Genomic DNA, 23464 nt, shown 5'->3' on the forward strand with positions numbered 1-23464 from the left:
GAAAATTACCCTTTTTGGGGCCTTATTATTTGAGGCCCATTCCTCCAACTTTTTTTTGTATTTTAGGGTCAGCTTGGCCCAGGGACCTTTTAAGCTTCAAGCTAAAAAAAGTACAAAACGCTTTACCTGTTGCACTTCGGCGATTGTCGACCGAAAAAGTTCGATATACCGAGAACCAATTACTTGCTTGTGCTTTTTCAAAGCCTTTTGGCCTTCTTCTTCGGTTTCAAACATGACAAATGCATCGCCTGTGGCCCTCCCATCTGGCTTCTTCACAAACAGAACACCATCTTCGCCTTCCAATACATAACAACTATCCTCAGGTGCTTGGAAAAACTCAACCTTAAATCATTAACATAACATTAACATAAATAATCGCCATAACTAAGAAACAAACAATTATTCATCCATATCGCATAACTAATTTATTAGTTAATATCTATTATTTTATTGTTTATTTATTGTATGTTATTATTTATTAATTTAATATTTAAGAAACATAAATAATTATTCATCAATATTACCTAATTAATTTATAAATTAATATTTATTTTATATTATTATTCATTTATCAATGATTTATTATTATTTATTAATTTATTATCATTATATAATTTATTAGTTATTTATTAATTGAATAATTAAGAAACGAAAATAATAATTCATCAATATTACATAATTAATTTATTAACATAGTACAGCTTATAAATACATTATGTTATGTTAATTAACATAAACAATTAACATGTATTGTCATGCATGATGAAGAAAGTCCCACTTTCAAACAAAAAGGAAAAATGGGCAGCGAGCATAAAAATAAAAGCAGACAAGTATAGATAGAAATCCGATTATAAAGACTTTATCCAGGGGGCGGGGTACCGGGTTTGAACCCCCCGCCCCTCCCGGAAATTTGTGTCCGAATTGTAAAAAAGTAAAGAATATACATATAAACAAATCTTAGATGCGTTTTGTAAAAGAAATCATACCCCCGCCCCCCTGAACGAAAGATTCTACACTTTAGGGTAGAAGACTATTAGAAAAGATATCTAATTCCAAACACGTAACTGGTATTTCTTCAATGAAAAATACTTGACTAAGAGTGAACGAAGTTCAACTTGAGCAGAATAAGCTCTATTCACTTTATTTAAGCTATTACCCAACATCCTTATTGGCTTAATCATTCATTAATGATTAATTAATCATTGATTAATTGGCTTAATCAATGATTAAATATGAGATGTCGATACGAAAATGGATCAGCAATTATAATCAATTTCGTAGAGGAAAAAATAAGAATTTTCCCCTTGACTGTTTAGTTTGATGAAAAAATGAGCTATCGTCATGCTCTTAGTCGAATTGAGCCAGTTATAGTGAGCTTTGTGCAATTATTAGTTTTATGAGCTATTTATTATGAACATCACGAAATGTCATTGTCCTTTTTTTTTTTTTTTTTTTTTTTTTTTTTTTTTGTCTAAGTAAAATTGAGCAATTGTTGTGAAATGTGAGTGCTATTATGAACAATTTATTTTAAGATTTTAGTATCATTCTTCTCGGAAGTGATTTTTTTCATTTTTTTTTTCGTTTATGCCTAATACAAATCTAACTCTACATTCATGTATGTATAGAAGGCAGAAACAAATTATCACCATTATTAATAATTATTTATAAACTATTATCATTACTAAAAAAGCATTATTTTGTTATTAATGTATTATTGTTATATAAATTTATCACTATTATTAAGAAGTGGCTTTAAAGTGGAACATACCAAAATATGATGAAGATATAATATTTTAGTACAGAATTATGGAACTTACCAACTCTATATATTAAATATTTAATAAAAATATACCTGCATAGTAGTTTATCTCACTGAGACTAGGCTAATTATAGCCGAATTTAGACAGAGAGACTGACCCAGTTTTGTTGAGTTTTACTCAGATCAAGATTAGGCTAAATGTGGTCGCTATAACATACAGAAAATTATTCTATTTAACAGTGGCGGTTCTAGACCTGGGTCAGTTTTTATGATACTTGACATTAAATTCCTTCTATTTTATATTTCTACGCTCCTATTGAGGTATTTAATAGACTGAAAATCACTTTTGTATACCTTGCCCCCCCCCTCCAATTTATGAGGCCTAAAACCATTACTGCTACTTGACCGAAGTTTGAACTGTTGTAGAGCTAGTAGACTTAGGCATGCACGCATAAATATTTTCCGGGGAGGTGTAATACTAAAAAGCTAATTTTATTTGATAATTTAATCATAAATGCCCAGAAATTCGAAAAAAAAGGATTTAAGGGGGTCCCCTAGGTACGTCCATGAGCAAAACCTTCCACATGGACTGGTCATAAACCCGTGTCTTTTTTTAAGTTCTTATATTTTAACCTAATAATGTCCGTATTTCATTCAGCTTTATGGAAGGAAGCCAATGATAGTTTTGTTCAATCTTTATTTGAAAAAAAAAGAAATTGAGAAACTTCGACATCTGGAAGGCTACTTTTCTATAAAAATGAAAAAGGCAAATTCAAGATAAGTTAGCATTAAAAGATCAAGAGATCAAAGTCAAAGTTCGCCTAAAAATAAGCAAAAAAAGGAAAAGCCAATATCTTAAGAAACGTCTTAGACAAAAGCATTCTTCATCTTTTTTTTTGTTTCTTTTTTTCTTTAAAATAATCATAGGTCATGAGGAGCCAGATACTTATAACGCAGGTCAACAGGATTTTTTTTTTGTGGCATGTTTTTTTTAAATGATTCACATTATTTTCTTGACGCTGAGTCAAAACGAAATCTGTTTTTCTGTATCAGCTATAGATTTTGATATATAGCAACATCAACCACAATTGTGGTTTAATAATGGTTTAAGTTTATAAATTACTCTCCTATGATTTCGTCTTAAAAAACCTTTTTTAATTTTATTGGTTAATTTTTGTGACGTATTTTCGCAAACCAATCACGCTATTGCTTATTTTTGGAGAGAAAAATAGCCCCGCCTTTTAAAAACTAGGTGAACTGACGCTGAATGACATAGATAAGTAAATATAATCTCTAGAGAGAAATAACTCCGCCTTTTAAAGCCTGATTGGCTCTTTGGTAAGAAATATTCTGCTAGGAAAAAGAACGGGAAGTTTTTGAGCCATCACGTTTTCAAAGAGTGAAACCTGTTTTTCTGTTATTGAAGACTTTCCAGAGCGATTTCAGTAAAGACACAAATTTTTTGCACAGAAGCCTGCAGTATATTTCTTTTAACGAGAAAGAGGTTTCTGCAAAGACATAAAACGCTTTGCGCTTCGATTTCTTCTTGAAGCACAAAGGGCCAAGAACGTTAAATAAAATTTTTTTGGCTCTGGGCCAATTATAGGTTCATTAATACCTGAAAACCGGAATTTACTATTTTTCTATTGGCTGTTTCAAAATTATAAAGTTTTTGGGGTAAAATCCCATTTTCGTCGGTGTTGCTATTATTGAGCCGTGAAAATAAATAAGCAAAATTAATTAATTAAACTTGACGACAGTTTTCATTAATGTAAAAATTCCAACAACAGTCCGATGATCACACAACAATACCTTCAAAAGAAGAATATGCCTTTTTCAGCTGTTCGGCGTCACACGTTTTAGCTTATTCACTTTCAAGTTTTCACCCACGTTTCTTTAATTTGGCATCCTTTAACACAAAAACTGCGTAACTGCATATACAGGTAAAAATGATTTTTATTAAAAATTGAATTTCCAATTTCCTGTTTTTTTCTAAATATATATGGTTGTGAAGTGTCCATTTTTAAATACATCAAACAATTGGATTTCATTTTCACTGTCTTTTGTATTTTAAGGAATCATAGCAGCTGTTTACCTCATTTTCATTCAAATATTTAAGTAAATAATTAATTAGAGATTTAAGTGATTTGTGTCTATTGCGTGTATTTATTGCAGGGATTTAATTTTGGTTTATTTTGGTTAATTATGTTTAATAATTTGTTTTATTTGGTTAATTTTGGTTTATTTGGTTAATTTTGGTTTATTTATGTCTCTGATGTAGCACAGAGATTGATGCTCAGCTTGGTAATACGGGACCAGGTTCGATCCCCGCCGCAGCCAGGTTCGGCGACAACCTTGCTACTTGTCCCTGTAAAAACACCCAGCAACCGAAATGTCGACTCGACGTCCTATACACCAGCAATGAACGACTCTGGAAGATCTTTATCCTTTTTGTCCTTTATCCTTATTTATATAATCCTTATAATATATCCTTATAATATAATGATGTTGTATGCGTGTATTCGCTTTTGCTTCGTTTGATATTGTTCTTATTTTGTACTTGATTTTGCTTCGTTTTGATTTTGTTCTTATTTCGATTTTGTCCTTGATTTATACATTATATGTTCTTTTTTTGCTAGTTTATTGTCTTCTTTTCTTTATACTTTTATAGAAAAAAGAGATTTATACTTTTATAGAAAAAGGAAGTCGCAATAATTGATTATTGACTGAAAAATTTCTTACTCCCCACCCTATCTGTGGGTGCATATACCGAGCTCTCATTCGCTATTTATGGTAATTAGTTCTGATGACTTTTTCTATAAGTCGGCGAGTGTCATGGGCGTCCATAAGTAGAATTTTAGGAGGGGGTGCTTACCTGGTCCAATTGGCACTTCCGATGCTGCATAATAGAAATCTCAAAACAAAAATATGAAAATATAAGGCAGCGTCATTCAGTTAGGGGGCTGCCCCCCTGCCTGTTAGTGCCCATAGTGATTGTCTATGGTATATATTTAATCAGATTTAAACTTTAGCCGTCTTTTTATTTATTTTTAAAGCAGTTTTATTCATTTATTTTCATAGTTTATTGTTATTTTATCGAAAACTAAGTTGCTTATTTCTTTCCAGCAAGATTAATCCTTTGGGATTTGAGAAGTCTTGCTAAGGCTAAATATTAACATGATCAAAATTTCCCATCTTTTACGATTCAATTTTAGGTAATTCCATTATTTTTGTTTTCTTGTTCTTAAAAGTTCTGTCAATTTCAATGAGAATTCTAATCAAAAGGGCTTAAGTGTTCATCGTTTCTTATTTGAAAATAAGTTAATCAAAAGCAATACTGGGTGTTTTCATGTAAAAGAAAAGCAGGGGGGTCAATGGGGTGATGGGTATTCCTCCAAAGATTGATCCCAATGAACCTCAATAATGCGAATATTGAGGAAAATTAAAATCTAAATTCCAGATCGTTACTAAAGATACCCCTTTGAAGCTGTATATCTCCTCTCGCTTTAAAGAATACTCCCAGCTCCGTCCCAAGAGTATAGAGTGTATACACTTATATAGAATAAGACTTACGATCTGTTTCGCTGTGCAGTCATATGGCAAGCCACGCATACGCACAATCATTAAACCTTTCCTTGACAGAAATTTGGTCGCCTCATCGTTGCTTCCTATAAAACAAAATTTAGGTAAAAACTGACCAGTTAAAATCATATCGAGGGAGGTGAGGTCATGTAGGCATAAAATAATTAATTGCTGATAGTAACATTCCAGGAGGGGAACGGGGAAACACTTCCAGCAAAAGAATCCAGCAAAAGAAGTTTCAAAATATATGAATACTGTAGGTGGAAAATTCATAATATTTTTAGGAAGGGGGAGGAATCATCCTGGGCACATGCCCAGGGTAGCGTCATAACAATTGACATAAACCTTCCAGCTTGGGGAAAGGTTTCTGAAATGTTGTAAATTGCCTATTAGAATATTTTCCAGAATCTCATTTTATTTCTTTACTTCAAATTCAAATAACCAGCAGTAGTTCTATATTCAAACCTCCACACAAACATAATTTTATGAAAGATAGTTTCAGACAAATTAATTAAACACATACCTCCTCCCTCACGCAGAATAAACTGACGCAAATCATTGCTCCTATTTTTGTTTTTTTTTTAAAGCTGTGGGACTCGCTGGCCTCAAAGGTCTATAGGAATATCCATCTCCAAGCTTTCAACCATGATGCCCTTGTGCCTTTAATGTACAAAAAGGCCTGGTGAGTTTCAAATAGAGAAAACATCAAACCCCTATATGCTTTATCAAGATTAAATTAATTTTCTTATCTTATCTTGATTAGTTATCAAGATAACTAATTTTCGACTTATTTTCGAGTCGGTCAAAAATTTCGGAAGGGGGGTTCAAACCGGGGACCCCCCCCCCCCCCCTGGATACGGCCTTGCTTAGGAGACCATCAGGAGATTTTCCTTGGTGAAAGGGATCAAAATGCAGTATATACATTTTTAAGTCACACCTTTTTTTATTTTCGGGGAAGGAGGGCATAAAGACAAATTTAGAGAAAGAATCCCCTCCCCCAACTTATAAGCAGGTGTGAACCAACGTTAATTAACAGAATAGTCACACTTTTACGCCGGAATGGTCATCAAAGGTACAAGAAGGGTATAAATGATTCTAACGATACCTTCTGAATAAGGTAGACCTTACAAGATCGATCCGAAGAAGAATACAGCGTCGGATTTTACAATCTCTACCAGCTGTGCTGATCTCCATTTCATGGTCTCCTCAGCCAAGAAGGAGCTGAGGAGACCATATATATGTAGTAATGTTGAAATGCATTGTCTTAATTTCCCCTGACGACAAGGGGCTGCTACCATTTCATCTAACCGTCACAAGCACTAAACGTCATTTCGTCGACAAGGTAAATCCGTCAGAACCACTAACCGTCAGAACGTCGACAGTCATAACATCGACAGTCACAATCGCTACCCGTCAGAACATCGACAGTCAACATCGACAAAATCCGTCAGGACATCGACAAAAAAAAAATTTTTTTTTGTCGACAAAAATTATATCGACAAAAAGTTTATATAATAGTAATAAGTATAAAATAGTTTAAAAACAAGTTTCGGCTATATATTAGCACATCAGGGGGTGGGGGTAAAGCATAGCATATATTAAGTACGTAACCAAACCTAACCTAGGTACCTTCCCCCCCCCCTAAGCCCCAAAAAACTAAAATTTTAAAATTTTAGATGTTATGACAGATTTTGTGGATGTCCTGACGTGTCAATGTTATGACTGTCGACGCTCTGACGGGTAGCGATTGTGACAGTCGATGAACTGACGTGTCGATGTTATGACTGGTTAGGTTCTGACAATTTTTTGTCGATGTTTTGGCGGATTTTGTCGATGTTCTGACGTTAGTGGTCCTGACGTGTCGATGTCCTGACGCCTTCCCGACGACAAGGTGCAAGTTACCATGTATCTCAGTGTCTGTTTGCTTTCTTCTTTTTGATTTCAGACACCGATACAAATGTTGCTTCCCCATCGGTATCTTTGGCCCCTCCAACCCTGTAATTAGTAAAATTTTCAAACTTCTGTTGGGGAGCACGTGTCCCTAAAACTACCACCAGGATCCTTCCCTTTCAGGATATAAAAGTGCAGATGCAGGAACAAAAGCTTTCAGAGTTTCATGGCTACACCGAAGAATGAAGTCTGATTTTCAGGAAGATATCAGGAAGTAGATTTTCAGTACTTACGTGTTTTAGCGACCACACCAAAGAAGGGAAGTTAGGTTAAACATAATGAAATATACCAAACTATGATGAAAATATAATATTTTAGTAACAAAATTGTGGAAACTGCAACAGAGAATTATGGAAAGCAGGCCGCCCATAATGCATTATATTAAATATCTAACCAACAGTATATAATTATATATATATATATATATATATATATATATATATATATATATATATATATATATATATATATATATATATATATAGTGACCTAACCTAACCACCTCTATATATTAAATATTTAGTTAAAATATACCTGCATAGTTACCGTTTATCTCGCTCAGGCTAAGCTGATTACCTCCGAGTGGACACAAGAAACCAGTTTCATTACAGATCAAGAACAAAGTGTCGTCGCTACAACGCGTAATTGCCAGATTTTCTTTTGGAAAAGAGCCAAGATTTTTGGGGACTTTCTAGGAGGTTTGGGGATAGCAGAAGCATTGCTACAGGCCCATATCGCTACAGGCCCATATCCCATATCGTCTACCTCACACTCGACAACCGACTAACACCCTCAAGGTGACATACACGCGCACTCGTGCATATTTGTGCCAGATGAGTCAAAGAACCGAAAGTTGGCAATCACTGATACACAGTAGCGCTTTTGGCAAAGACCCAATTAAAATAGGGCAATCTGTATGGATAATGTGCACGAAAATTTCCAATAAGAATTGCCAAGGAAAAATAATATCAAAATACATGAAAATTTGGATATCTGGAAAAGTACAGTATATATCATTTATCTCAGTTAAAGTAAAGAAAATTCGCTGCCTAAGAAGGACCAACAAATTCAGACAAATTTAGGAATTCGGGAAGGGTTCAGGACCGAGCCCCCCCCCCCCCCAGCCATTTACGTAGCTGAGTATTCACTATTTATCACATTAAAATAAAGGAACTCATTAAGAGTCCAGTCATCATGAGAGAGACTGTATCAAGAAAGACCGAGATGCTTGATGAAAAACAGGTTTTCTCTGCCTTTGAGGTGTTGCTAACTCTATGACAAAGATTTACTTTGCCACACTTTAGTTTTTTGAGGTTGAAGGGGCAAAAAAAGGTAGCTAGGTTAGGTTACGTATTTGATATATGCTATGCTTTACCCACACACCCCCTCCCTAATGTGCAAATATATAGCCCAATTTAACTTTTGTAAAGAAATTTAAGAGAGGGCCCAGGTTCTACGTACTTGTCTCCTAGGTACAGTGGCAGATCCAGGGGTTCTAGGGGGCACTCCCCCCCCTAACGTGGTCTAAAGTAGTGTAATTTACTTAGTTAACGCAAGATTGCGTCAATTAAACTTGCTCCTAACGAAAGTTTATTGGATCAACCTATTTTGCACCCCCCCCCACTAAAAAAATCCTAAATCCGCCCCTTCCTAGGTATATGTTTTAATTAATCAACAGTAAAATCCTGTTCTCGTAAGGATAACGTATAAAATTCCGCATTAAATGTTTTTCTCTTTTATTCTTTTTTTTAGCTTCCTGAATGGCTATAAATTTTATTAAGATAACTAACCAGAATTAACGAACGGTATAAAGTGAGATCATAGGGAGTAACATATTTTTTTGCATCCATCAAGATAACTTTTCTTTTTTATATATTATTCATTGAACATATACGCAGAATAAAGATAAGCTCCAGTCAAATAACGGTATTAGAACAAGAGTTCACCGTAGCAAGCAAACATATCTTATCTCTATATTCATGCGCTAAGCTTAATGAAAAATAAAGAAAAAACAAGTCTAGAAAAATTGCAGACGGTCTTGAAGCCGCTCAGGACTGAATACAGAAAAACGAAATCACAGTCTCAAATTTTGCTCCAAAATTTAGAGTTTTCTGTTTCAAAAGTCCTTATTTCCGGTAAGATAAGGTTACGTAAAGTTACGGTAAGGTTATGTAAGAACCTGCTGCCACTGGTCCCCCATTCTCCTAAGCAGAGCAGCAAGTAATGTTTCTAAAATAACGAGCCTATCATGGCCACCCATAAGTGGGGCAGGGGGGCGCCCCCTGGCTGAATGATGCTACCTTATTTTTATATTTTTGTTCTGAGATTTCTATTATATAGCATTAAAAGTGCCAATTAGACGAGGTTTGCCCCCCCCCCTGGAATTCAGCTTATGGGCGCCCATGGAGCCTATCCAACGTTACAAGCTTAAGACATTTTCCACAATTTTTATAAAAAAAAGAGGGAAACCACCCGGGAAAAGGAGCAAGGTCTTGATAAAATTACACCATTAAATACAGTATGTCTTTTGCTTTGAAAAGGAATATTGCTTGAGAACTATTAATGTAGACAATTAATTTTAAGAAACTAATTTTAATTTTGTCTAATATATCTAACTTAATTGAACATTTAAATAAATTCATTTAATTTAATATATTTAATTTAACTTAATATAGGCAATTAATTTTATTTAAAGGATTTTGTTCATTTGAGGCTTCCTAGAATTGTCTACAATCGTATCCACTTCTGCATCAGACATTAGGGAGAAGGGCCATTGAATCTTTCTGTGGGCGAGGGTAAAGGCTTAGAATAGCGGCTCTCCTGTAGGAGACATGCTAGAACACAAAGCGACATTTTTAGGTTGCTAACTTTATGTTTACTTTTATGGTACTTTCCCGTTTTTGATAATTCATCCCCACCACACTCCCAACCCTATGTTCTAATATAGTTCTGGGCTATGTAAAAAACTATCATAATCATTGATGAAATCCTTACTTTATAATATGCAACGAGTATCAACGAATCACATTTACTTTTTTTTCCATTTTGCATGTTTTTGAATCAGTTTTCATCAATTATGTTAGTTTTTATAGCCTAGACTATATAGGTGGGGGGATGAATTGTCAAAACACGAACAAAACAAGTGAAATAAAAATAAGATTAGCGATCTCAAATTTTCGCATGTCTCCTTCTGGAGAGCAGCTATTCTATTCCTTTACCAAAAGTAACAATAATAGGGTGTAACCAGCATGTATATTCAAAGAAACAAACCCGAGAGGACACATGGAAAAGGATTCCTCGTATTAATCATTCAAAACAATCTGGTTACTATAATCCTGATCTTAGAAACTTGGAATTCAGAGCTCGACTGGAGAACGCACAAAGCTAGTTGACGCCGCTAAAGGCAAACCCACGGTTCAAGACATTACTTTTATTGGATCTGTTCTAGAGGCTAGAATTTTATGCAGGACCACTTTCTTAATTTCTAACAGATGGTTCCGAATCTTAGAAAGGGTCTTTTGTCACGCCAACTTGAGAAAATGTTACTAAATTTCACTCCAATAGGAACAGAACAACCAAGGAACATATAAATGTATTCTTTTTTCTGTTCATTGCATAAAATGGTTTCAAAGTACCAAGGCATCAGCATATAATCAATTTTTACCCCTCCCCCGGACCTATCTTGGGTCTATTCATACCTGAAAACTACGATTTTCTACGACTTTTCGCTAGCTTGTTTCAATATTATGCAGTTTTTAGACCACCAAGCTTACCATATTTTCGTCACTGTTGCCAAAACTAATTAGTTAGATTTGACAACGCTTTTTGGTCATAAGAATTCCTACATTGAAAATCAGTTGATTCTCAAAAACAACAATACCTTCAAAGGAAAGCTACACTTTCTTAAGCAGGTTTTTGCCATTTGTCTGTAGCTTCTTTTTTGCTAATTTTTCACCCAAGTTTTTTTTTTAATTCCTGATATTTTACTATCTGATTTTCTCGGTCAACTATATGGTTGTGGAGTTTTCTGAAAAGCCAATTTAAACAACCACAGTTCACTTTCACAGGCCAAAGTACTTTGAGCCCCCGCGGATTGACAACCTAAATGACCAATTTAGGGGAATGGGAGGGGACAATTGTACCCCTTGAATTAAAAAAAAAAAAATCTTGCGTATTTCATTCCAAAAAAATGCACCCACCAGGTTTTTAAAAAATAACTTTTCTTGTATCTTCATAAAAAAATGAAGAACAATCCTCACCCCTCCCACATTTTAAAGGAATTGACGCCCCTAATGACGACAGAAAGGAGGATATAAAAGTTCAAAAATACTCTAGAAGGCCTGAAGCCCAACCCACACCGTGAGTCATGCCTTTAAATGAAAAGAATCCAAGATTTAAAAATTAGGTGCATTTCCTTTGATTTTAGCGTCATACTTGTATTAAATAAGCGGACACTGGAAACGGGAAGGGGTCAGTTAGTGAAGTAAGCATCAACACTAGTAGCCATTTTTTCAAATTTCAAAAACTACACCGTTAAGTACCAAGGACATCAAAATGAACACAGTTTTTGCCCACCCCCCAGTTCCATTTTAGGTTTGAAGTTAAAGTTGTCACTACAGAGGAGTGTAATTTTCAGAAAAAAAAAGAAAATGGGAAGAGAGCTGAATCTTTAGCGACTTGACATGAGAAGATAGGAATTAAAAACTAGTAGCGCCGCTTGCAGATTAGAGTCAGACTACTTCATTAAAAACATAGAAAGTTTCAAAGAAATTTGGATATTTAATATGATTAACCTACGATGTAATAGGATTAAAATCAAAATTTCTCTGCAAGTGAAAATTATTCAGCATTGCTTTGTTTCCAAGGATTGTTTTAAACTAAACAACTGGAAACAAAATATATTTTAAATGTTTCCTCTTTTTTAACTTTGAAATAATTCAAAATTATCAAGACTTCCTGTTTAAAATCCACATTCATTTGTTGTTGTTTTTTTAGTAATCTTGGTTATGATGGCTTTTTTTATTATGAGAAATAGAAACATTCAGATCGAAATAAGCGCTGTTTTCAGTAACATACAAATTATGTTCTGGTCTTTAGGAGGCATGGAGGGCCTCGGCCCTACTCATCTTAGATTCTGCTCGTTTTGAGTTTGAATTGGTTATTTATTTAAATTTCTGTTTGTTTGGTTTTCATTTACTTATTGATGGTTATTTATGGTAGTTTCACGGTTGAAAAACTATTTGACTTTATGGTACTTGTGCATTATATGGTACACATGAAAGAAGTCAAGTTTGGTTAATGCTAATGAAATATAATAAAATAGGATGAATATATAAGTTTAGAAACAAATTTAGGCCATATATTTGCACATTAAAGGGGTTGGGGGGGGGGGGGGTAAAGCATAGCATATAATAAATACGTAACCTAACCTAGGTACCTTTCCCCCCCCCCTAAACCCCAAAAAACAACAGTTTAAATATTGTAAACGCAAAGACAAACCCCGCTTTGTCATCCATTTATCTCTTGCAAATACCCGTTTGACGGGTTTCCATTAGCAGTTCCTTGTACAGTATATAGCGTTGTGTACCATCAAATGCACAAGTACCGACTTTATTTCTGCTCGTTTTTGGTATAAGGTATCACTACTTTTCTTTGAAAAACTTATTTTATTGGAATTTTTTTTAATTAATTTTAAGGCAAAACCGGTGCTGGATAAAGCAGGCCCGGGTTCGATTGAGAAAACAATGGTAGGTAAAATAAACCAGTTGACTTAAAACTGGTAGGCTTACTGGGAACAGAATTTTGTTTTTACACCCTCCCCTGCATTTTAGAGTACCTGAAAAAACAACTATGTTGCAGTTTTGGGTCAAAGAAAAGCCGTCAAACACTAGACGGAGTTGATCATTTTTCTTTTCGATATTAGCGTCAGTTTTCACTTTATAAGTTTCCCATACTATTTGAGCCTCGCCATATTTTACACAAAGGGCAATGTCAATTTTTGTTCTTTTATATTATTCATGTTTAGGAACTTATTAGCTTCTGAGTTACCACAGGAGATTTGTAAAACAATCAACTCAAAGGTTCAACTAGTAAAGTAACCTGGTACTTTTGTAACCTGTTACTTTTTGGTTCTTCTGTCAATTTGTTTACTTAGTTTTAATTAAACAAAAACCATATACCCTTTTAAGTCGGGCCAGGGCTGTATCCAGGATTTTTTCGGGGGAAAGGGGGTACATAAAAATATGTTTATATTCACTTTTGTTACGTTTTTTAGAGTCGGACAAACATTTTTTTTTTGGGGGGGGGGGTTAAACTCCCTACCCCCTGGATAATACTTTGAGTCGGATCATGGCTTATTTTCGAAAATTGAGGAGAAAGACCCAAGGGCCGGATCTCTCCCCAAGCGGTCGTCGAGGAATACGTCCTCCGTGTATTTTTTTTTCATGGACTCAACAGTATCTATTAAACATTATGCTCAGTAGGCCTCTTTTGGGAGCAAATAGTGTCAAACTCAACATAATGAGCCACTACCCCCTCCCCATAAAGAAATACAAAATTTTCACCCGTATCAGGGCTTCAAACTTACAAGACCCAGAAAGCTTTTTGGCCCTTAAGATATAAATTGTGTTTCAAACAGTTTTGCGCGATATCTAGGATTTTTGCAAAGAAGAAATAAAGTGAAAATTGAAATGTTGTGGTTACTGTATTTATTCCAGAAACTAAATAAATTGAGCTTTAAACACTGTTTTGCAAGTCCCTATTGTGTATCTAATACACGGTATACGTTACTGCACAAAACATATTATTACCACCAAGGCTGTATCCAGGGGGTAGGGGGTTTGAACCCCCCCCCCGAATTGTTTGTCCAACTCGTAATAATGTAACAAAACTGAATATAAACAAATTTTTGATGCGTTTTTTTTAAAGTTTTTTTGGTACTTTCCCATTATATGGACCTTTCTAAAAAGTCAAGTTTGGTTAATGCTAATGAATAAAATAAAATAGGATGAATATATAATAGTTTATAAACAAATTTGGGCTATATATTTGCACATTAGGAGGGGGGGGGTAAAGCATTGCATATACGTAACCTAACCTAATTTAGGTACCTCCCCCCCCCTAAACCACAAAAAACAACAGTTTAAATATTGTATAGGCAATGAAAACCACGCTATGCATTCCATTACTCCATAGCGGTGTCTTGAATTAACACGTCAAAAACGGGGTTTTCGTGACTGGTTTCCTTGTAAAGGTCCATATAATGCGAAAGTACCGTTTTTTTCTTCCGAGAAAAAATCCTGGATACGACCCTGGTTACGACTATGGGTACTTGTGTATTATCCCGAACACACTCAAGAAGTTAAGCTAGGTTAATCACAATGAAATATACCAAAATACGCTGAAAATATAAAACCTTAGTAACAAAATTATGGAAACTACAACAAATAATTATGGAAAGCATGCTGCCCAGAACGCATTATATTATACACCTAACCTAACGACCTCTATATATTAAATATATAATTAAAATATATCAGCATCGTAGTTTTTCCCACTAACACTAAGCCAATTATAACCGACTGCAGAAAGCCAAACCGGTTTTTCTTAGATCAAACAGAGTGAACTTCTTGAGTGTGTTCAGGACAAGACACAATCACCCAACAATGTATATTTAACACTTTAAATTGTTTTGGAATATTCCTTTAAATTATACAAATTGTCTATCAAAGAATGGTTTTTAATTTTTCGACAATTAAACTTGGTTTGAGGATAATTCTTGGAAAATCTATATTGGGGGAACCCCGGTCGGTACTCCCACCAGCTTGTAAGAAATAACGAAGAAAACATCTAAGATAAAACGAAGAAACATCTAAGATAAAACGAAACATCTTAGAAACATCTAAGATAAAACATCTAAGATAAAACATCTAAGAAACATGTAAGATAAAACGAAGAAACATCTTTATCTCATGACTTACAAGGAACATTATGTCAAATGACACCGGATTATATTTTTCTCGAAGCGGGCGGTATTCCTCTCTCCTGGGGACTTGCCCTTACTAGGCCTTCAAAGATTCAAATGAGATTAAAAACATTTTACTTTAGTAATTGTTATAGCTGACATTTGAGCAATAAACAATCAAGTTATGATATAAATAAGGAGGGCGGGGGTCGTAAGAGCCCCTGCAATAGACGTGGTCTACTAGTCTTTTAAAAGTTTTAACACGAATTTCTGCATTTTTTTTTCAAAATTAATTTATCTGTATTCAAGGTGGCTAATCCTTCTTTATCCTTCGAGCAAAAAAGGTGGCGGACGGTGATGGCAAGAACAACTTCTTCCCTTCTATATGACTTTCTAATGACTTTGTCTCCTCCTTGATGAACTAGGCTAGATTGTACGTTTTTTTTCAATTCTGGGAAAAATATATTCAGGGTTTATATTTGCACATTAGGGGGGTGGGGTAAATTTTATTTTTGATGCAAATGAGGGGTAAGTTTAAACTTTTCCCCCACCCCGCTAATATGCAAATACATACCTTGAATTGGCATATATAGTGGTGGGGGGGGGGGTAAGTAAAAAAAGCCATCGAGTGGTGTGTTTACTTTATTTGTAAGTCAATAATATGAATAACGAACAATTTATCGGAGTCCAGCTGAACATAAGGAAACATATTAAGAAAACAATTTTTACTCCATAATATGCAGAATAATCCCAGTTAACACATTTTGCAGGGAGAGAGCCTTTATCTTCACTTCTTTTCTTTTTTTTCCAGTTTCTCTAAGAAATTTATAAATTTCTTAGAACCTATAGGCCTATATTCACAGAATATATACCCCCACCCCCCTAATATGCAAATATATAACTAGAATTGTATCCTCAATCTAAATATAACATCCAGTTCCCGGGATAAATGGCTCACCACAATCTTTGATGGAGAAAATTAAATAAAAAAAATACATAAATAATCGTGGCACGTGCACTCCCTAGATTCCCCTCTCCCTAAGTTTTGAAAAATACATTTTTTGGCATTTTCATTGAAAAACCCCTTTTATGGTGTCTTCATTGAAAAATTTACATTTTGGCCCCAAAAATTATGTATGTAGGCCTATCTCTGTATTTAAAGAGGGCTATATTTGGAAATTTGTAGAGATTATAGATAAATTTTCCACACATAACTCTTTTCTTAAAGGCAACGAAAGTGAATGTTATATTTGGATTGAGGATGAAATTGTATTCTAAATGCTAGTCTATTTCGTAACAATATCCGTGAATTGAAAAATTTATCCAAAGTAGTCCATCATATAAGCCTATGCCTATGTAAACAAACAGAAAATTGCAGATAGGTAAAGGATTTTGTGCTGGGGAGATTTCACATACAAGGATAGGCCTATCAACTTACTTTTAATATGCTCTAATCGTTTCAAGAAATGTGGATGCACCGGAATAACATAAGTCAGGTTTTGAATATCCCCATAGTTTTGCATCGTACAAAATTATAGGCTACAATTCACAAGCTAAACTACCGGCTAACAGATTTCAACTGTATGCTTGAAACTCAGATAAAAGCAAGTTTGTGCCCCGGGAGTATCTTCAGCAACAGATAAGAAAATTGAAGGCAAAGTCCAGACTTGGGTTTATCTATGAAACACATTGCGTTTGCTTAAAGAGATAAATTTGTCAAATAACCTGACAGCAATATTTTATCAAGGATTTTGTTTCTCTTGACAAAAACTAAACATAACTAAATAAAATAAGCAAGCTTGAAATATTAAGGCATGTGACTTTTTATCATGTGTTAGATAATAAGGTGTCATCTTCACTAGAATATAAGTTTCTCTTTAATGATATTTGAAATTCCAAATATAGATTTTTTCCACATAGATAACGGGAAGACTTTCAGAGAGATAAGTGAATAAACGCCTGTGTGTATGGCAAGGGCGCTTTAGACCCGTACTGCCGTACTAATGAAGTCTAATACAGTTACAATTAATTATCGATATGATTTGCCAAACCTTTTTACACTGAGCTGGGTCTGATCCAGTTATACCAATTGGGGTAGGGGCCTTTACTCCTAGATTCACCCCTAGACTTCGAAAAGTACCCTTTTTTGGTATTTTCGTTGACAAATACCTTTTTGAATTTTTATTGAAAAAAAATACCATCCCCTAGATTTTGATATCGCCAGCATTTTCGTAAATTAGCACCACTGGTCTGATCTTGCTTTAAAGAATGCATTTTTAGGCTAAGATTCCCATATTTCATGGAATTCAACATGGTCTTCCCCAAATTCGTCCGGGAGAAGGTTGAGGAACCAATATTAAGGAGGGAATCGGGTCTTTTAAGTCTGGACTAGATAATTGCAAACTATCTGTTTTGGATATGTACCAATTCAGGCGCGTGGGCTACGCTCGAATATTCTTTTGGTAATTCCTTGTTAGCTAATACACACTCAAGAACTGAAGTTAGGTTAATCATAATGAAATATACTAAAACATGATGAAAATATAATAGTTTAGTAACACAATTATGGAAACTACAAAAAAGAATTATGGAAGGAAGACCGTCCAGAACGCACTATATTAAATACGTAACGTAGCCTAACCTAATCCAAAATACCAACTAAATATAATTAAAATATAGCTATAATGTAGTTTTCCACTGAGCCGAGGCTAATTGTTCGGTATAAAGACCCTGAAAACCGGTTATTGTCTGATTTTCACGATCGAAATTCTCGAGTATGTAGCCTACTAGCTAACACGCAAGTACCTATTATTTTTTGGGGGAGGCCCAATACTTAAAAAAAAATCAGTGATTCGAATAAGAAGGGCCTGTGAATTTGGAAAAAAATAGGATTTTTGGGGGAGCGCCAGGTCCCAAGGCCCCTTCCCCCCGTAGAGATTCCTGCACTGATTCCTACCTTCGATGGTATCTCAGGCTCCGCATCCCAGCTCAGGATCGTATCCAGGTTTTGTTGTTGTTGTTGTTTTCCTGGAGGGGGGAGGGGGTACAAAACATTCAGAAACGCATCAAAAATTGCTTATATTCATTTTTGCTACGTTTTTAGGAGTCGAACAAACATTTCGGGGGGAGGGGGGTAAAACACCCTACCCCCCGGATACGGCCTTGTCCAGGCCAATGTCATATTCTTCCTATTTTGTATTCAGTTTGATATCATGCCTCTGGTGTATGAACTTGAGTACGACCTTTGTTCCGGGCCCAACTCCAAAATGTACCCCTTGAGAGTAAAATTTTAATATCTACAAGAAAATTACTTCGAGAATGATATCAATCAAATTTTAATCAATAGTAGCTCTGTATCACCCCCTCTCCCCTCGGTGCACATCAAGAGCGCCACTTCATTCTACGCGTAAGCACACTTCCGCCACGCCGAACACCACCATCACAACGTGTTTGGCTCTGTTCTTTCGAACGTGGCACGCACGAACATACATATGATTTTAAAAGTGGCATCCGCTTGGTTATAATAGTAAAATATTCATAGCGATGGTGGATATCTTGACTCCTGTATACTGAAGGTCATTAGTCTAATCAAATACAGAATTAAATTCCATGTTAACGGTATAATGAGCTGCACTCTGAATTCATTTTCAACCCGAGCAGACTAATATGACAGTTTGGTCTCAAGGGAAGACCTATCTATGACAAAAGTCCCAGAGATTCCTTCCCAGTTTCAAACAGTTCGTGGTAACGAACTGTAAGTAAGGAGCGACCCGGCTCAATGGCAACCGAAACTCTAAAAAACGGGATTTTGATACCAATAGATACATCAAAAGAATCAGATTTTAATTCTGATTTCAAATATATAAATTTCATTAAGTTTAATCTTACCCATCAAAAGTTACGTGCCTGAGAAAATTTGGCTGATTTTCGAAAAAAGGGGGAAAGACCCCTAAAAGTTATAGAACCTTAATGAAAATCACACCATCATTTTCAGCGTATCAGAGAACCCTACTGTAGAGGTTTCAAGCTCTTATGTAAAAAAATGTGGAATTTTCCATTTTTGCCAGAAGAAAGATCACAGATGCGTGTTTGTTTGTTTGTTTGTTTTTTTTTTTTGTTTTTTTCCCAGGGGTGATGGTATCGACCCAGTGATGCTAGAATATAGTGGGTGAGCTCATTGGAACAGAAATCAAAAGTTCTAGTGCCCTTTTTAAGTTACCCAAAGAAATGGAGGGCAACTAGGCCCCCTCCCACGCTCATTTTTTTCCCAAAGTCACCCGATCAAAATTTTGAGATAGCCATTTTGTTCAGCATGGTCGAAAATATGATAAAAATGTCTTTTAGGATGACTTGATCCCCCACAGGCCCCAGGGGGAGGGCTTAAAGTTCTGAACTTTACTCTATGTTAACTGTTTGTTTTTGTTTTTGTGTTTTAGACCGAATTTGTCTGAGTTTTTTAGGGCGGGTCGGGGGGGGACGGCGCGGGGCGGGGGCTAGAGGGAAGGAGCGTACCAGGACGGAAGTTTTCAGGGGGGCAGGGCCAGTGCTAGGAAGGGGGCGCCGGATTTCCCAGCATTATTAAAGAAAAAGATCAGGAATTAAATAAAAAAAAACAAGTTTTTCAACTGATCAACTGATTGTGATTAAGAGGTCATTTTTAAAGAACTGGAAAAAAAATTCGAACTATAGTTTAAAGAGCAGGGTATTGACTAGGGGGCGAACCCCCTAATATACGTGTTAAAAATTTATGAATATAGAAGTTCGTTACGTAAGTTAATTCTAAGTTACGTATATTTATTACAAATAAAAACGTTCGTAAATAAAATTAAACAAGTTTCGAGAAAGCCATTTAACCAAATATAATATGCAAATCTTGTTTTAATTATTCATGTACGGTGAGCCAAAATCAAAACCTGCATTAATTCAAAAACGTTCAAAAATTAAATAAAAAAACAAGTTTTTTTAACTGAAAGTAAGGAGCGACGTTAAAACTTAAAACGACCAGAAATTATTCCGTGTATGAAGGGGGCTGTCCCCTCCTCAACGCCTCGCTCTTTACGCTAAACTTTGACTTTCTCACAATTCTATTTTTTTAAACAATAAAAAAACTTTAGCGTAAAGAGCGAGGCGTTGAGGAGGGGACAGCCCCCTTCATATACGGAATAATTTCTGTTCGTTTTAAGTTTTAACGTCGTTCCTTACTTTCAGTTAAAAAAACTTGTTTTTTTATTTAATACCTCACCAGGTCTTGACCAAGGTCATTTGTTTGGAGGAATAGTGTTGGATCAGGCAGGTGTGCAGTAATTTATTGTGGGGGGGGAGCGTTTGTTAACACCCCACAAAAAAGGCAAATTACAGGGGAAATATGCAGAAAATCTACAGATTGGGACGTCGTTTCAGTGGGGACACAAGCCTAAAGGCGCGCGCCTTGCCAGGCGTACCCGAGCTACATATTCTGAGTTCGGATTTTCATCTAGTTCTTAACTGGCATGTACCCAGGGCTGCCACCCTAGTGATTAATCACATTTCTAGCAATTGTTTCTATTGACTAAACAAAAAATCACTAAAATCTAGTGATTTTTTTTTTCACCGGGTATAAACCCTGCATGTACCTATATTTTCTTTGTAGATAGTTGAGAGGATTATCTACTGTCGGTTTTAGGTAAATAAGAAAATCGTAAAATTGATGAACAGATACACAAACTAATTATATAAACAAATTAACCCCAAAAAAATAATAATATAGAGTAAATCCACTATTTCTGCAGGCAAAAACAGGCCCTTCTTTTAAATTATTATATCATCTTGTCAAAAAATACGTGTTACATCATCTTGTGTATGAAGATGCAATTTTTGTATTTAATTACATTTTAATTCAATATTATCTTTTGTTACTTTAAAGGCACCAGATATAACGATCTCCTTTCAAATGAGCCCTTAAACACATCTCTATGATGTTCCAGTGCCCCACTAGCGGCAACAGGAAAAAACAAACGAGAATAAAAGATGGATACATATCACTGCTTCCCATGTGATTTTCCTTGTTGCCCAAGATCCCCCTTTTTTTAACAAAGTACAAGATGTTTTAAGAAAAATGTAAAAATATCCCAACTTTTCGGGGCGGGGGAAGGACCAAGGTATGAAGGCCTCAGGTACGAGCTTAACTAATAATAGTTTTTCAATTCATATCAAAGTAGTTTACACTTTCTTAGGCCATAACAAAACGTTGTGCTACATAATGGATAACAACTTTAGATGATTATTTTCAAAATAAATTCAGAATTTTCAAAGAAGAAATAGAAAATAATACAGGACATGGGCGCCCATAGGCTGAATTTTAGGGGGGGGGGCTTACCTGGTCCGATCGGCACTTCCAGTGCTGTATAATTGAAATCTCAGGACGAAATATCATAGACAGCGCAATAGTTCTGGCTGGTTTTACTTAGGCTGGTTGCCTAAGTAAAGAGCGGCATGGGCACAATATATTGTTTTGTTTTTTAGACCAGGACACTTCTTCTAGAAATAAATGTCATAGTAACTTCAAAAAGAGCTCGTGGAGGGCAACCAGCTCCCCCTTCCCGTCAATCACTTCCACAAACACATCCAATCAAAATTTTGAGATAGCCATTTTGTTCAGTGTACTTTAAAGGTCCAGAAATTATGACTTTGGGAATGACACCCCCCCCTCCACAACCCTCAGAGCACGGATTGTAAGTTACGCACTAGGGAGATATAAGGTTTTGCATAGAAAGGGTGGCCGTATAAATCTGAAAGGGGGCTCTCTTGATCGTTAATCAGAGGTTCTACCGGCCTTTTTAACAGCCAAGAGGGATTGAAGGTCATCCAGCCCCCCCCCCTTCCCGTACACCAATCATCTTCCAAAACACATACAATCATAATTTTTTAGACAGCAATTTTGTTCTGTGTAGTTGAAAGGTCCAGAAATTATGTCTTTGAGGATACCCCCCCTCCTATATAGCCCTCAGGGCAAGGGTTGTAAGTTACGCCCTGGAGGCATATAAGGTTTGTATAGAAATAGTGGTTGGCAAAACTTCGAAGAGGACTCATGGGTCTGGTAATCATAATTTATAGTGCTCTTTTTAAGGGTCAACTTGATGAGAAGGTAAATACCCCCCCCCCCCACACACACACACACGTTGTATTTTCCCGAAACGCAATCTGATAGAAATTTTAAGATGGCAATTTGTTTTCGTAGAAACTTCGAAAAGGGCTCAGTCGGTTGGTAATTGAAAGGGCTAGTGCCCTCTTTAACAGTCAAAAGTGATTGGAGGGCAACCATCCTCCCTCCACGCCCATCATTTCCCCAAACACTTCCAGTCAAAATTTCACGAGAGTTATTTTGTTTGTCGTAGTTTAAAAGTTCAGAAATTATCTCTTTGAGGATGAGAACCCCCTTACAGTCCTCAGGGCAAGGGTTGTAAGGTACGCCCCGAGGGCATTTAAGGTTTTTATGGAAGGGTGGTCGTATAAAATTCTGAGGGGGCTCATTGGATTGGAAATAGGAATTAGAAGAGCCATTTTTAAGAGTCAAATTTATTGGAGGGTAGCTATACCCTAACCTTACGTCATATTTTCCCCAAATACATCGGATGGAAATTTTAAGATAGCTATTTGTTCAAAAATAGTCCAAATATCTTATAACATGACCTTTGGGGTTGACATAATCCCCCAGAGTAAGCGGGGAAGGGTTTTAAGTTATGCCCAGGGGGATGTAAGGTTTTTATGTTGAGGTGGTCTTGTGAACTTTAGAGGAGGCTCATTTGATTGGAAATACATAGTTCTAATTCCATTCTAAGAGTCAAGCGTGATGGAGAGAAAATAGCCCCCCCTCCCTGATATCCTCTTTTCCCCAAACACATTAAATTGAAATTGTGAGATAGCAATTTTGTAGCCAATAGTCCAAAGAGAATATAAAAATGTCTTCAGTAATCAAATACAAGAAATATCTAGGTGGACGTTGAACTAAATCAAAACAAGCTATGAGTGTGTGAAGTTTTAAAAAGGTGAAAAAATAATATCTCAATGATAACTTATATTATTAAGTTAGACTTTTAAAGGTAAGTTGTGGGGGATTTTGAACTAGCCAGAAGGCACTATGTGTATACTTTTAGTACTACAGTCTACAACTACGGTTACTGTAACTAATAACGTTAAGAGTATTAAGATGAAACTTATAGGAAGTGTTAGGG

General features: G+C 35.6%; 1 protein-coding gene across 1 annotated transcript in view; it reads right to left on the reverse strand.

The window, feature by feature from the left end:
* LOC148944060 (epithelial splicing regulatory protein 1-like) overlaps window positions 1-23464 on the reverse strand; it is a 268151-nt gene that overhangs the window by 110433 nt on the left and 134254 nt on the right. Inside the window, exons 10-11 of the mRNA XM_089100840.1 lie at window positions 5333-5427; window positions 127-342 (exon numbers count right to left, since the gene is read on the reverse strand). Coding sequence (XP_088956966.1) covers window positions 127-342; window positions 5333-5427 — 311 coding nt within the window. The remainder of the gene's footprint in view (window positions 1-126; window positions 343-5332; window positions 5428-23464) is intronic.

This window comes from Artemia sp. Qi Xiang Cuo, chromosome 14 (genome assembly GCF_049724085.1).
Source record: "Artemia sp. Qi Xiang Cuo chromosome 14, ASM4972408v1, whole genome shotgun sequence".
Taxonomy (NCBI): domain Eukaryota; kingdom Metazoa; phylum Arthropoda; class Branchiopoda; order Anostraca; family Artemiidae; genus Artemia; species Artemia sp. Qi Xiang Cuo.